The following is a 14,034-nucleotide window of genomic DNA, read 5'->3' as shown; positions in this document are numbered from 1 at the left end:
GTTATTTTTGGGAATATAGAATGTCTTTCAATGAGGTCAATGACCAAAAGTTGGGTAAATGACTAAATCCCAACCTTTTTCTAGAATAAATGCTTGTCTTCTAGCTAAAATGTAAAATCTACTATATGGGTCATTGCCCCAAATCAACTGCGAGTGCATTATGTTATATCTCTATATAAAGAGAACCGAGATGTTACAGAGGAAACCAAGAGAATTAATAAGCTCTCCACTCCATCATACGAGAGAGAGAGATGATGATGTGGAGGAAGTGCTATCTGGATTTGGTCTTAGTGCCACTGGGGTTTCTTGCCATCATGGTTTATCATATTTGGTTGTGGCATAAAGTCCGAACCCAACCCTTCAGCACCATCATCGGAACCAATTCCGCCGGCCGACGTTTATGGGTTGCAGCCATGATGAAGGTAATATTAAGGAAACAAACTTTCCCTTCCATCTACTCACATCCCAATGACACGAATTGCCCACTTATACACAATATGGTTACGTTACGTATAGGGGTGGTTGTTTGATGTGTCTTGCAGTTGTTTGTATTATTGTCAGCTCTGAACTTTTAACCTTCAAAACCATGCAAGTATGCAAAAAAGAAAAAAAGCCTTTGTTTATGACTAATTGAACATTATGTGGCTCATGGCACACTGTCCACATGGGAATGCATCATCATTATATGTTGACGGCAATGACCATGACCCCAGAATATTTTGCTCCTTTCACTTAATTTGTACCCAGTTGATCAGTTTTGTTTTCATTTGTTTGTATTTATGATTTGTATGATACAGAATTTGTACTTTTTCTCTTTAGCACTCCAGTACAAATTTCTCTGTGGTAGAGCATTATTGACTGTGTTCTACAGAGCAATCAAAAGGGTGTTCTACAGAGACACTCGGTAGCACAATACCCAGTAATATATGAGTTCACATCTCCCCCCAATGATAGTATCAGAATCGATGATGTCATCATCGGAAGATCTTCTCAATGCACGGTGATAATATGCTGTGGGACATTGTGGGGTGGGACGTTGTGGGGCTGGGTGTCTTGGGAGAGGGGTGATTGAATACCAACCTAAACTTTGGCATATTCTGAACAAAGTGGACTCTCTCACTCAGACTCCAATACACTTTGTTAAATTCTCATGCTTGTCATCAGCCTTGCCTTTGTACCAAACAATCACTTTATGATAACAAAGTTTCTTGATTGTGTTGTTTGTGGCATTTCTCTCAGGATAATGACAAGAAGAATATATTGGCCATTCAGACCATTCGAAATGCAATTATGGGTTCGACCCTGATGGCCACCACATCGATCCTGCTTTGCTCCGGCTTAGCTGCAGTCATCAGTAGCACATATAGTGTTAAGAAACCACTTAATGACACTGTCTATGGGGCGCATGGTGAATTTATGGTGGCCTTGAAATATGTCACTCTCCTCTTTATCTTTCTCTTTGCATTTCTATGTTATTCTCTGTCTATTAGGTTTGTGAACCAGGTGAACTTCCTCATCAACTCCCCGCAGGACCCTGCTGCTAGCATAGTGACACCGGAATATATCTCTGATCTACTAGAGAAAGGTTTCACCCTCAACACTGCTGGGAACAGACTCTTCTACTCAGCCCTACCTCTTCTTCTTTGGATCTTTGGTCCAGTACTTGTCTTCTTGTGTTTAGTGACCATGATTCCAATACTATACAATCTAGATTTTGTTTTTGGGACCGGGAAGAGTGGTGTCAAGGGAAAGGTCAGCGAGATGGACAAGGACTTTGAAAAAGTGTGAATGAACAATTATTAAAGAGCTCTATATTGTATTAGTTGAGTCCTCTGGTATATGCACTCAAGGGTTCTGCAACTTACTGAATGTGAAAACATCTTGTTTTCCATATAGAAGTTGGTTTAATTCTTATGTTTGATCATTTTCAATATGGTTGCATGTGCTTTTAATGAGCTTATTTAATGGTTGAAATGAAAGTGAAAGGAAAGACTGATTTTCAATAAATTAAGAAAAAAGAGCAGTGATCTTTAAGTGGAGAGATTGTTGAGTGCTAAAGGAGTGGGAGAGTAGACGACCTAACTTCCACATAACGTGCATAACTACAAAAATAAGAGAAAAAAAAATAAGAGAGAAACAGGCTTACCCAGTTCAAAATTATCTTGTAATCACAAAAATTCTAGACTCAGAAGCCCAACTGTATATTTTATTGTTTAACAACCAGAATATTTTCCAAGTGTTTATCTTTAAACTTGAATCCTATGTGCATGCCAACACTCTAATAAGCAATGTATTCTTTTAAGACAAGTGCTCTTGGTTGGTCATTAATTAGCATTATTAATTCTTAGCCATTAAAGTGGTGCTCAACTGGTTGCACTCTTTCACCAACTCCATATCAGCAGGTGGGTCTCTTTCCTAACCCCATCCCTGAGATTCTGACTCTCAGAAAAGATAAAAGAAAGCATCAAATTTGTCCTCTGTGGCCAAACAAATTACACCAACTGATGATGATAGTGGTGCTTATGTCACCAGAGAAAGAAAAGAATACACCAATTGGACGCTTTTAATTAAGTGCATTCCTTCTAAGAAGTTCCCGTTAAGTGATAGAGCACCACCAGTTTCGCTTGCTCTGGCTGGCTTAACCTTAGAACCCCTAACTAAAGTGAATGTTCTTTTGATGATGAAGTACAGCTTATGACTGAACTTTTGTTAAGATGTTCATTAATTCAGTGTTTTGTTTATATCTTGCTTAAAAGCCTTCTTATGTTTTATACGTTTGGATGATTAAGATAAGTTGGTCACCATCAAAGGTCGTCAATCAGAAGTTCAGAACTATTCAATTGGTCATTGGACAAAACTTGGATCGACTGGTCTCAAGCCAACCTGTCCCATCCTAAATTATGGCATGTCCAACCGGGAGTTGAAATCAGCCCCCCACAAGATAGTTTCCCACAACGTCCCACAGCACATTCCCACCGGTTGAGCTCTCCAACCGGAGGGTTCATTGGGTCAGTGTTAGGCCCGGAGTCAATTTCAGTTCCTAAAGTTAACTTGATCTTGATCTAGACCGTCTCGTGTCCAATCCAAAAAACTAGGGCCCTGCATGAATTGGCTAGTCTCAATTCTCCTCTCAATCCATTAATCTTTTCTCATCCTCCACACCATGGTTGAAGAAAAAACGTTTATTGAAAAGTATAACAATCAAGGTTAAGATGCTACAAAGCACAAACCTTTATTTCACCTAATTAAACTCAAACGTTAATTAAATCTCCCATATCTCTTCTCTCAAAGAGAAACATTGCATTGAACTATCTTTTCGAGAATGTCATTTCTATTTCGGGGTTATCAAATGCCCTTACCACTGAAGAGAGTTGGGATCTCCTCCTGATGAGGCACATAATGGCTCAAGCCCATGCTCTCACATATCTTGAAATGAATCAGAGAACTCCTTGGCATTTTTACCGGTTTGATTATTCAACCAATTCGATCGTTTGATTAACCCATATGTGAAGCACGAGCAAATAAGAACGAGTTATCAAGATTTCACCTTGTATGTGTCTATCTATCTATCTATCTATCTATCTATCTATATATATGATAGATAGAGAGATAGATAGATAGATAGATAGATATAGCAAGACGGTCCATGTCACCTTGATTCTCCTTACTTCATTACCCTAACATTGCATTTTCCTTAACTCTCTCTCTCTCTCTCTCCTCTCCCCCTTCCCACCACTTCCAATTTTCCATCTCAACACCCTCTCTCTTCATTCCTCTCCCTTCCCATTAGGTTCTCTCTCCCCCAACATTTCATGTCTCTCACTTTCTATAACAACCTAACTTCTCTACTTAATTAGCTCAATATATGTTTTACTCTCTCTTTCACTTCTATCTCTAATTCCCCTCTATCATGTCCACTTTCCCCTAAAAATAGTAACATAATTTATTAAAATTTGGTTTTCCAAATCAAACAATATTTATATCTATATATAGATGTGATTTCAAGCAAATTAAAAAAGATGGGAATAAGGGGAATTTGATGTTTGCTATATATTCATGGCATCCTCCATTATTGTTATTTAATCCAATAGTTATGAAAATTACTAAAAATTTCTAGAAAATATTCTACCAATGATTATGAAATAATTTTTTCAGAAATAATCCATTATTTAACAAATATTAAATAACTTAATAATCTACCAAAAATTAATAAACAAATCCATTATTTAATAATTTTCGGTTATTAATAAATGTTCAAAATTTCAACATTTTAGCATAATTTATATTAATCATTGTACCTTAATGAATTTTCATCAAATTTTTACAATAATAATTTATTGTTAAAAGATATTGCTAATTACTGTAATTTACTAATATCTATAAAATCAATAATTATAGTTAATAGTTATCAAATAATTTAGGGAAACTTTTTAACTAATAATCCATAATTATTTTTAAACAAGTAATTAAAAAATTAAGAAATTATTATACGAAAAAATATTCTCCAAAACTATTTATGTAATAATCCACTATCATTATTGAACTAAATAATTATTAAAAAAATTCAGAAAAGGTAAATTAGGAAAGTAATCTATCAAAATTGTTTCATAATTATTTAAATAAAGTTCCATTATTACTATTGTTATTTCAATAAATAAATTTTAAATAATTTAGAAAACTTATTAAGTCTATCCACACCAATCTAGACCACTTAGTTGACTTTGACCATACTTGGTTTTACATTAATTAACAACAAATGCTTTACTTTAAACTAAAAATAACATAATTTACCATAATTACATTAATTTACTATTACTTTGATTAATAGTAAACAATTTATGATTAAAAATAAAAAATTACATTACTACTAATCAATAGAAATTTCAAGGATTTTTTGAAAATGGTCATAAAATATTATAATTTGTTGTTATTTAATTTACTTATAGTTAATTAATTATAGAAAATTATTAGAATTGCAGGGATGACAAATTTTCCTATAAAATTGGGGCCCTACCTTGCCCCGAACGGGGCAAGTTTTCTCAAATCTTAAACAATGATGGGGGTAGAGAAGGGGTGGGGATAGGAAAAATATTTCTACCCCAAATTAGGGATGGGGTTTACATATAATTCCCCAACCTAACGGTAAATTAGTAAAATATCCAAGATTTAATATTGATTTTTAAAATATATCTAAGTTTTCCTCATATTCTTATAATCCTAGGATCCCATAATTTCATTTATAAAATGCCCCCAAATTATCACAATCCAATTCCTAAAACACCCCCAAGGCCCCAAATTAATTTTTTTTAGTTGGTTGCCTCAAGGTGGGGAAAATTTAGGGATTCCTCATCCCCAACGGGGAAGGGGTGCCTTGCCTTAAAGCTACCTTTCCATTGGGGTTGGGGTGAGTAGAGTGTCTTGACTTATGGGGGCTAGGGACAAGGAGGGGTGCCCCACCCATGCATTGCACAGGCCCTTGCTAGTATATAGACAGATAGATAAATAGATAAATAGATAGATAGATAGACAAATAAGAGGTTACACCCCATGCATCGCACAAGCCCTTGAATTTTTTATTTATTTTTTATTCCATGTCATTTTTGAAACATCCAATGAGATGCACTTTCCCAATAACGTAAATAATCTTTTCTCCTAAAATTACCCTTAAACTACCTCCCCCGCTTTCTCCAAAATTATCTCTAATTTCTATTTATCTTCTAAATTATTTCTGATTCCTATTTATCCTCTCCCCTACTTTTTATCTATATCTATCTGAAGAATTTTGGATTAAAAAATTTGAGAATAATTTAAATATTCTAACAAAATTATATAATAAATTTAAAATATTTATTAAAAACACAAAAAATAACTTTGTATTTTTACAAAATATATCACAAAATTATGTACTAACAATTTAAATTATATTTTTTTGGATTATCAATTTAAATAATTTAAATGTTTTTCAAATTATCAATTTAAATAAATAAATATCTATCATAACTAGATTTTAAATAGTTAAAATAACGAAATTATGTAATAAATTTAAAAAATTTCTTCAAAGTAGAAAAATAATTATAACGTGATATTGAAATTAATAATGATTTAATATATTAAAAATTTAATATTGAAATTATGTAATAATAGTATAAATTATGATTTTATGGTTAATTATATTCAATAAATAATTAACATTTTAAAATTTAAATATTTTACAAATTATTTAAGTATTTAAGTAACTAAATATTTTAAATAATAAAATATTTAAATAACTAGATTTTGAGTAGTTAAAATAAAGAAATTATGTAATAAATTTAAAAAAAATCTAAAAAGTAAAAAAATAATTATAACATAATATTGAAATTAATAATAATCTAATATTTTTACATAATATTGTAAATAATTAATTTCACTTATATCAAGTAACAATTCGAGAAAATAACTTTCAAAAAAATTAATATTTATTAATAATAATTTTAAAATCTGAATTATATAATTATATATGCTAAAATTAATATTTATTGTCTTTTGTGATAAATGTATTTTCAATGATTATGTATAAATTTATGTTGCTTTGTTATTTAATATAAATTTTTCAATAATTATTGGAGATTAAATTACTACTATTGAAAATTTTAAATTTAAGCTATTATACTTATTGTATTTATTGTATTTTTGTTATTAGTTAATGATTAATATTTATTAAGGTTTATACTATTATTTGAGATTATACTATTTATTGACTAAGCTAATATGTTTTTGTACTTATTGTATTTTTGTAATTTCTGTAATTATTATATTTTTCATTATCAATATATTTTCAATAATTATGTATTTTTGCTATAAATTTTTGATAATTATTGGAGATTAAACTATTGTTATTTATCAGAGATACAACTACTAATTTTGATGAAATTATGAGTGTTCATGAGTTGTTTTGGTTCAATCATAGGCTATTTGGCCAACCAAATTGACCTGGTCAGGTTATGGAGTTGGTCAGCTGAAACCAACTAACCTTTTGTGAAAATTAACTCACTCAAGTTGTCTTGGTTTGGGTCGATTTTTTGGTTTGGTTAGCCTGTTCAAAAGATTTAATCTTAAAAATTTAATTTAATTTTAAAAATTACAGTGCAATTATTAAAAAAATAGATTTATGATGTAAAATATTTTAAACTAAGAAATATGGGAAAATTCCCATTTTTTCATATTAAAAATTATATTTAAAGTATAAAATATTACTATATATCCATGGTTAGATCGTTTGATTTTGGTCGGTCTACAAATGGCCAAAGTGAAACTAATCCAACTCGGTTGAATTGAGAAATTTTTTAATCAAAGCCAACCTAAAATACTAGAAAACCGACCAACTCAGGTCGAGTTAATCTGGTTTGTCAGTTTCATCAATTTGATAAATATACCTAACTAAAATTAATTATTATTATTTTGTATTATAAAAAATTTATTAAAAGTAGTATATAAAATATGAATATTTATTAATTATTTAAAAAGTTGAAAATATAAAACAATTGTATACTCCTATGTGTTTCTATTAGGGTCATTTATTAGAACCCACTTTTAGGGATGGCAATTTTCTCCATCCCCGATGGGGACTCGACTTTCCTAACCCGATGGGGCTAGGGATGGGAATTGTTTTGGCCGAGCGGGGGCGGGGATGGGGATTAATAGGAATCCCTACTCGAGATCGGGGTCGGGTTGGGGATGGGGATTGAGCTCCTCGCACCTAACCCGATTATATATATATATATATATTAAATGTTATTTATAATATAATATATATATATATATATATATATCAAAACATATTTAAAACATTATTTATAATTTATAATTTTTATTTATTTTAAATAAAATTATTTAAAAAAATACTATTATCTAAAAACATTTTGGGGATTCGGGTCCCTATGAGGAACCCATCCCCGTCAGGGATCGAGGATGGGGTTAATTTCAGAATTGGGGTCGGGGAAGGGGAATATGATCCTTGCCCCATTGCCATTCCTACACACCTTATAGTTTTATATGTTTACTTAAACATACCTTATAGTTTTCGTTTTACTAAAACATCCCATATATTTTACAACTTATTTACTTAATCAACCTTTCATTAAGAAGTGTTTATTTTGCCATTAGGCCCATGATTTTTTTTTTTCCAAATCTACCCTTAACACTTGTTTGTATAAAAAAACAAAATTGACTAAATATAGCCAATAGAGTGGTTGCTGGCAAAAATTGTATTTTCATTTTTATTTTGTTTTGATTTAAATGAACATTAGGGTCAACACTTCATTTTCCACTGTCATCTAATGGAAAATTGATTAAGTCCATTGCAAATTATAAGTGGTGTTTTAGGAAAATGATAACTATATGATAGATTTTAGTAAAGCAAGAAAATGCCAATTGGCACACTCCCTTTTAATACATAGATATAGATAACTTTGACAGCTGTTTTTTTGCTTTATACTAACCTAAAAGATTGTTATTCATACAATCAACATCATATTTTCAGTGGGTAAATTACTAAAACTCCGCTTGAAGTTTCTAACCCTTTCTGAAACCTCCTCTAAAATTTTGTAATTGCAATCATTTCCCCTGATTTTTTTTTTACATAGTTGCAAGTAGACCCCTATGTTAGCATCCTCTAAGAATAGGCGCAAAAATGTCCTGAACACTTATGCGATTACAATTGAGGTTGGCTTTATACAAACTTAATGAACCAAAAAAAAAAAATTGAATAGAGAGTTTTAGTTGTAACTTTACCTTTGAACAAGTGACATGAAGGGCAAATTAGGCAAATAAATCAATTTTAAAAAAGAGATTGGAAGGATTTAGATTAGCAATTGATATGAAGAGAAAAATTGAAAAATAAACTTTTTGGTCAAATAGTGGTTTTGTAATTATTAAAATACCATCCATTGATCATCTTCAAAAGACAGAAAAACCCTAATTGTCGGCACCTTAATGATGTAAGGTTTTTCAGATATCATATATATTTTCAGTATTTCTATTTTCTCGTACCAACCAAAAGCAAGATTGGTTGATCTCGCTTGGCCCGGGCCCTCCGGTCGAGTTCGGTTTGTTATAACCTGATCCGGCTTAGGCCGGCTTGATCTACATTCAGTCATTGACCTTGGCACACGTACAACCCTAAGGCATGGAAATCCAATGTATCCTACTAAGCACCAATAATGGCCATTATAGCAGAAATATTCCAATCGAACAGTAGAAGTATTGGAAGGATAATCAGAGCTGTCCTCCCAAGGAGTAAGCCATCACGACACAAGATGAAAATGCAAGCAAGGTTTGGTAGGATTTATGATGATTACGGCAAATGTTTCCCTTGTTCATTAAAGATTTAAAACAAATTATTTGACATTTTAACCGAATCTCCTGATTTACTAACTGCCATATTATCCATGTTTTAAGTCTACTGGTCTCTCCCTCTCCAGAAAACGTATACAATCAGGATTCTTTTCTGAGTTTACTTGGATGTGCACACTCAGTTGAAAGAAACTGCTAGATTGGTGATTCTCGGTCGAATCTGAAAATGGGAGCTTCGTCTTGGCCGTCTGAAACCGAGGTAATCTTTGGTTCTTCGCTATACATGAGGCTCTGCTTCATGGGTTTCTGACTTCTTGTTAATGGTGACTTCTTCTGCCTTGGGATAGGCATGATCTGTGCTGAAATTTTATGGGTTACCTTTCCTTTTTCGGTTTTGATTTTTATACGAGTATAATTGCCACTGTTGATGGATGATTTTGAGTATGGTGCATTGTCGGATTAACATGGCATTTAGCCTTTGGAATGGTGGTTTGGATGCTGGTCGGTGGTACTGTAATGGACTGTACTCTGTATATATAATTTTTATCCATTTGTCTTGAACGCTTAGAAATTGTTACTTCGATAATTCGGGTTGGGAGGATGGAGGTTGTTTGTGGCTTCCTAATGTCGCGATTTCTACTTTGAAAATGGTAGTAGCTGGTTTGCGACGGTAACTAATGTTGTCTAAAATAATGCTTCGGGTTTTCTTGCAGTTGGATGGGGTAAAGAAGATGGTTGCTGAAATGAGTGGGAGAGGTGTTGAGGAGGTAAGGGTTGTTGTCTCTCCTTACAGGATATGTCCATTGGGAGCTCACATTGATCATCAGGTCAGCATGTTTCTCAACAATTTACTTTGTATACATGGCTATGAGCTTAACAATTTAGGGCCCCTTTGGTGCGTCTTTCCGCTTGGTCTTTCGGCTATTTACAAGCTGGGCAGACCGATATTCAGTCTATTCCCGTTTGGTTTGCAGAAGATCTAGCCTGCAAAAGACGGAGCGCCAAAAAGATGCGAGAAGCCCATTTCGGGAAGTTCCAAATGAAGTTTTTCACGTCTCACATTTTATTCTTGCACGGAAAGACACACGAAAAGACGTATATCTGCCAAACTAGCTTCGGGCTGCTCAGATCTTCATGCAAAAGCTCAATGTGTCTTTTTGACTGTCAGAGCTACCAGAAGATCTTCCCAAAAAGATGCACCAAACGGGCCCTTACTTGTTGCTTTCTCAACTAATCATAACCAAAATGAGAAAACAAAGCTTTTGATTCAATATTTGACTGGAGCTTGGATATTATTGTTACTTGGCAATCTTTAGATGACCCTTTCTTTCAAATATTCCATTTGGTAGGTATTGAATCATTATATCATCTATTAGTTACAAGGAGTTTAGTGTTTTGTTGAATGCAAGCATGGCATTATCTCTTAATACACCATGCATCTTTTGCTGATGTAGCTTGCACTAAAGGAAAACAACAAAGAAAAGGTAGGATTAAATTTATAGTACATAAAGGAAATTTCCCCTTTAATAAAACTACAATATATTCTGAGATATATAATAACTGCCTCTCTCTAGTTTCACATGTAGATAATAAATAACTATTATTTACTTTGATATTTGATAGATCTGTTGCATATAGAATTGGAAGCACTGAAATACACAATTTCTTTTAAAGTGTCAATTGATTTGTGGTTTCTGGATTTGATTAATATCATCTGGAACTTCTACAATTATCTTTTGGATGTTGAGTTTTATCCTGGTTGTATTTGTACCATTTGTTGCCAAATGATTTTTGATTTGAGATTATTGGTAGTTTCTTCTTTGATGAGTTACTCAAGTCTTGCACAATTTTGGAGAACCGTTGATTGTAGTTTAATAGATAACTGGCACTTTTTTTTGGCTTCATGGGGCTACAAAATGGGGTAGTTCCCTATTGCATTTTGGGATAAAAATAATTTTAAGGGGTTGTATGTGCTTCTTTGGAAGATTCTTCTAGGCTGTATTGGAAATTGTGCAAAATACATTAGGATGTGGAATGAATGGATTTGGAGGATAATAAAATCCCTTCTGCTGGTTGCACAAAGTAGACTGGACAGCAATTAGGGTTGATCAAAACGGCCCCATCTCTTTCAAAGAACAGAGAGGGCAGTAAATCCTAATAGGACGATAGAATTACTGCTTTGAATGAGGATCAAGAGAAGAGAAAATAGATCAGAGAGCAACCTGTTTTGATACCATTTCAACACTCTTGGCCGAATAGAGAAGAGAAGAAGAATAATCTTAGAGGTGTCTAGAATAATCGACCCCCACCTCAAAGAGTCTTTTATATATTAAAAGATATGTACAATTACAAGAATGCCCATATAGGGCTGAAAGAGAAAAAAGAATAAAGAATACAAGTAATTTAACATACAATAGGAACTATACCAATAAGATACATAAAGTCACAGAGTCTCCACAATAACCGATAGAAATATGTGCTATTGAATGGTGGATTTGTCCTTACCTCAGACATGGCCAGTAATCAGTCCCCAAGTAGATCCTGATGGCTATTAGAGAGGGATATTTCAAAAACTTGACCTCAGAGTGCTTTCAAATCAAACCAGAAGATTCTCGGCAAGAGTTGACTATGATTGAGTCAATCGGGCTCTGATACCATGTAAACCTGGATAGAATCAATCTGCCTTAGGTATATTCACTACATAACATGTAAGAGAATGAGAGCAAAACAAATATGTATGTTGTCTCAATGAATTAGCTCCGCCCAACTAGGTCAATATTATATAGGGCTAAATATACAGAATAAAAATTTATCCCTTATGAGGGACCAAAGGGCAAATATATGAATTTACAGGGACCATACAACAAATGATAGAAATGATATAAAACAGAAAATAAACAAGAAAACAACAAATGGAGTGGCAAATACTCCTGCAGATTTAACTTTCTTTTTCATGATGGTGATTACCGAATCACATAATTGTGGGTTTCTAGTCTTCATTTTTTGTGTTGTTTGCTGCTTTTCATTTATATGAAATACATATATTGGAGTAGTGCCTGTTGTTTCCCTTTCATATTTTGAAATTAAAACTAAATTTCTTCTTTTCTTGTTTGATGTTTACAGGGTGGTACTGTTTCAGCAATGACAATTAATAAGGGTATACTCCTGGGATTTATTCCTTCCGGCAACACCCAGGTAAAAAAGCTATTTTTTTTTTCATTCAAATAGTGATGCAAAACATTTATCAGGTAATTATGTGCATTTTCATTTTCTTTGTCTCTTTCCCTTCAAGATTTTGTTTACACCTTATTGGTTGACAGAATGAAGAAAGAATAATACGAAATGGAGATTAAAGTGCCAGAACAATTAGTTTTTTTTTTTTTTATGAGTAATTAGAAAATTTATTAATTAATCAATAGTGGAATAATAATATACAATGAAGCTTCCCAATAAGAGTCACAAGCAGCAGCCTCAAACAAAAACAGGGAGGTATTGCATTTGAGCCCAAAGAAGATGGTCCCTGTGCACTCCTCACTTAGCTAAGTAAGCCACTTTCCCATTGGCTGGTCTCCTTTCCCAATGAATTCTTAGAGGCAATTTGGTGGTCAACCATTCAAATCTTTTCATTGAATCCTTATAAGACCAGATTATAGAGTCTGGATCCTTTATCCATCCAATTATCAACTTGGAATCCCCATCAATTAAGAGCCTACCAAAATTCAGCTCTCTAGCAATCTGAACTCCATGTAAAACTGCCTGGAACTCCACATGGACAGAGTCCCCCATACCTACCAGGCCCGAATAAAGAGCAACTATGTGACCTTCAGCATTTCTGAAAAGACACCCTATTCCTGAAGGTCCTGTATTGCCAAGGCTTCTGCCATCAAATTTGAGCTTGATAAAGCCTACATCAGGAGGGGTCCAAACTACTAAGGGCCTTAACTTAGCCACGGAACTCCTCTCTACGACTTCCCAATTTCACAACATATCATTAAAGGACAGTAGTTGTACAAGACTACAAAGACTCTTTAGGTTTTGAACAGAAAATAAAAGAGAACGAGAAAAGAAGAAGAAGAGAAGAAGAGAGATAGAGAAGCAGCACTCGTGGGAGAAGCTTTGAAAGAAGAGAATAGTTGGAGTGCTTAAAACAGCCACCCCACTCCTTAATTTATATACATGGTTTCCTAATTGTAAAAGAACTTTAATGCTTACATGGCAATAAAAGATAAGATTAAAATTAAACTAATCCTAGATAAGATAGAATAACTAATCCTAGATAAGATAGAATAAAATTTATCCTTATCCCACTAGGAAAGCTGATCCTAATCAATTAAATCTAAGTACATCTCAGGATGTCACACGGATACTCTCAATGTGGGTTCCACAGTTTCCTACACTCCCCCTCAAGTTGGGTAGTAGATATTTGTCATTCCCAACTTGCATAGATCTTCTTCTAACTTCTTTCTTGAAACAGCCTTGGTGAGAAGGTCTTCAAGCTGCATGTCGGAGGTGATGTAAGGAAGGCATACTTCTTGAGATGTAACCCTTTCTTTGATAAAATGCCGGTCCACTTCGATATGCTTAGTTCTGTCGTGTTGTACTGGATTATGGGCTATACTGATGGCAGCCTGATTATCACAGTACAACATTAGGGGTTTTTCATAAACAATACCCAATTCTTCTAGTAATGACCTCAACCAT

The 14,034-nt window shown here is 33.3% G+C and overlaps 2 protein-coding genes across 14 annotated transcripts in view; both read left to right on the top strand.

The window, feature by feature from the left end:
* The first annotated feature begins 202 nt into the window (after window positions 1–202).
* On the top strand, window positions 203–1,910 carry LOC148844207 (uncharacterized). The gene is made up of 2 exons (XM_088958877.1): window positions 203–422; window positions 1,240–1,910. Exons 1-2 carry the CDS (start codon window positions 252–254, stop codon window positions 1,786–1,788), a joined length of 720 nt encoding a protein of 239 aa, XP_088815003.1. The 5' UTR covers window positions 203–251; the 3' UTR covers window positions 1,789–1,910.
* A 7,304-nt stretch (window positions 1,911–9,214) lies between these two features.
* Window positions 9,215–14,034, top strand: part of GALAK (galacturonic acid kinase) — a 116,319-nt gene continuing 111,499 nt past the window's right edge. For 3 of the 13 annotated variants that reach the window (XM_088958766.1, XM_088958765.1, XM_088958759.1), the window contains exons 1-3: window positions 9,408–9,592; window positions 10,047–10,100; window positions 12,457–12,528. In XM_088958766.1, the coding sequence (XP_088814892.1) occupies window positions 9,560–9,592; window positions 10,047–10,100; window positions 12,457–12,528 (159 nt within the window). In that variant the 5' untranslated portion in view covers window positions 9,408–9,559. Of the gene's footprint in view, window positions 9,319–9,354; window positions 9,593–10,046; window positions 10,161–10,307; window positions 10,679–12,456; window positions 12,529–14,034 lie in introns of those variants that run through there. The other 10 variants (XM_088958758.1, XM_088958756.1, XM_088958769.1 and 7 more) reach the window with 9 other exon arrangements.

Source organism: Nelumbo lutea, chromosome 8 (genome assembly GCF_056320005.1).
Source record: "Nelumbo lutea isolate HS-2025 chromosome 8, American lotus-T2T, whole genome shotgun sequence".
NCBI lineage: Eukaryota > Viridiplantae > Streptophyta > Magnoliopsida > Proteales > Nelumbonaceae > Nelumbo > Nelumbo lutea.
Note: the sequence above shows the minus strand (reverse complement) of the source record. Positions and strands in the feature narration are given on the sequence as shown.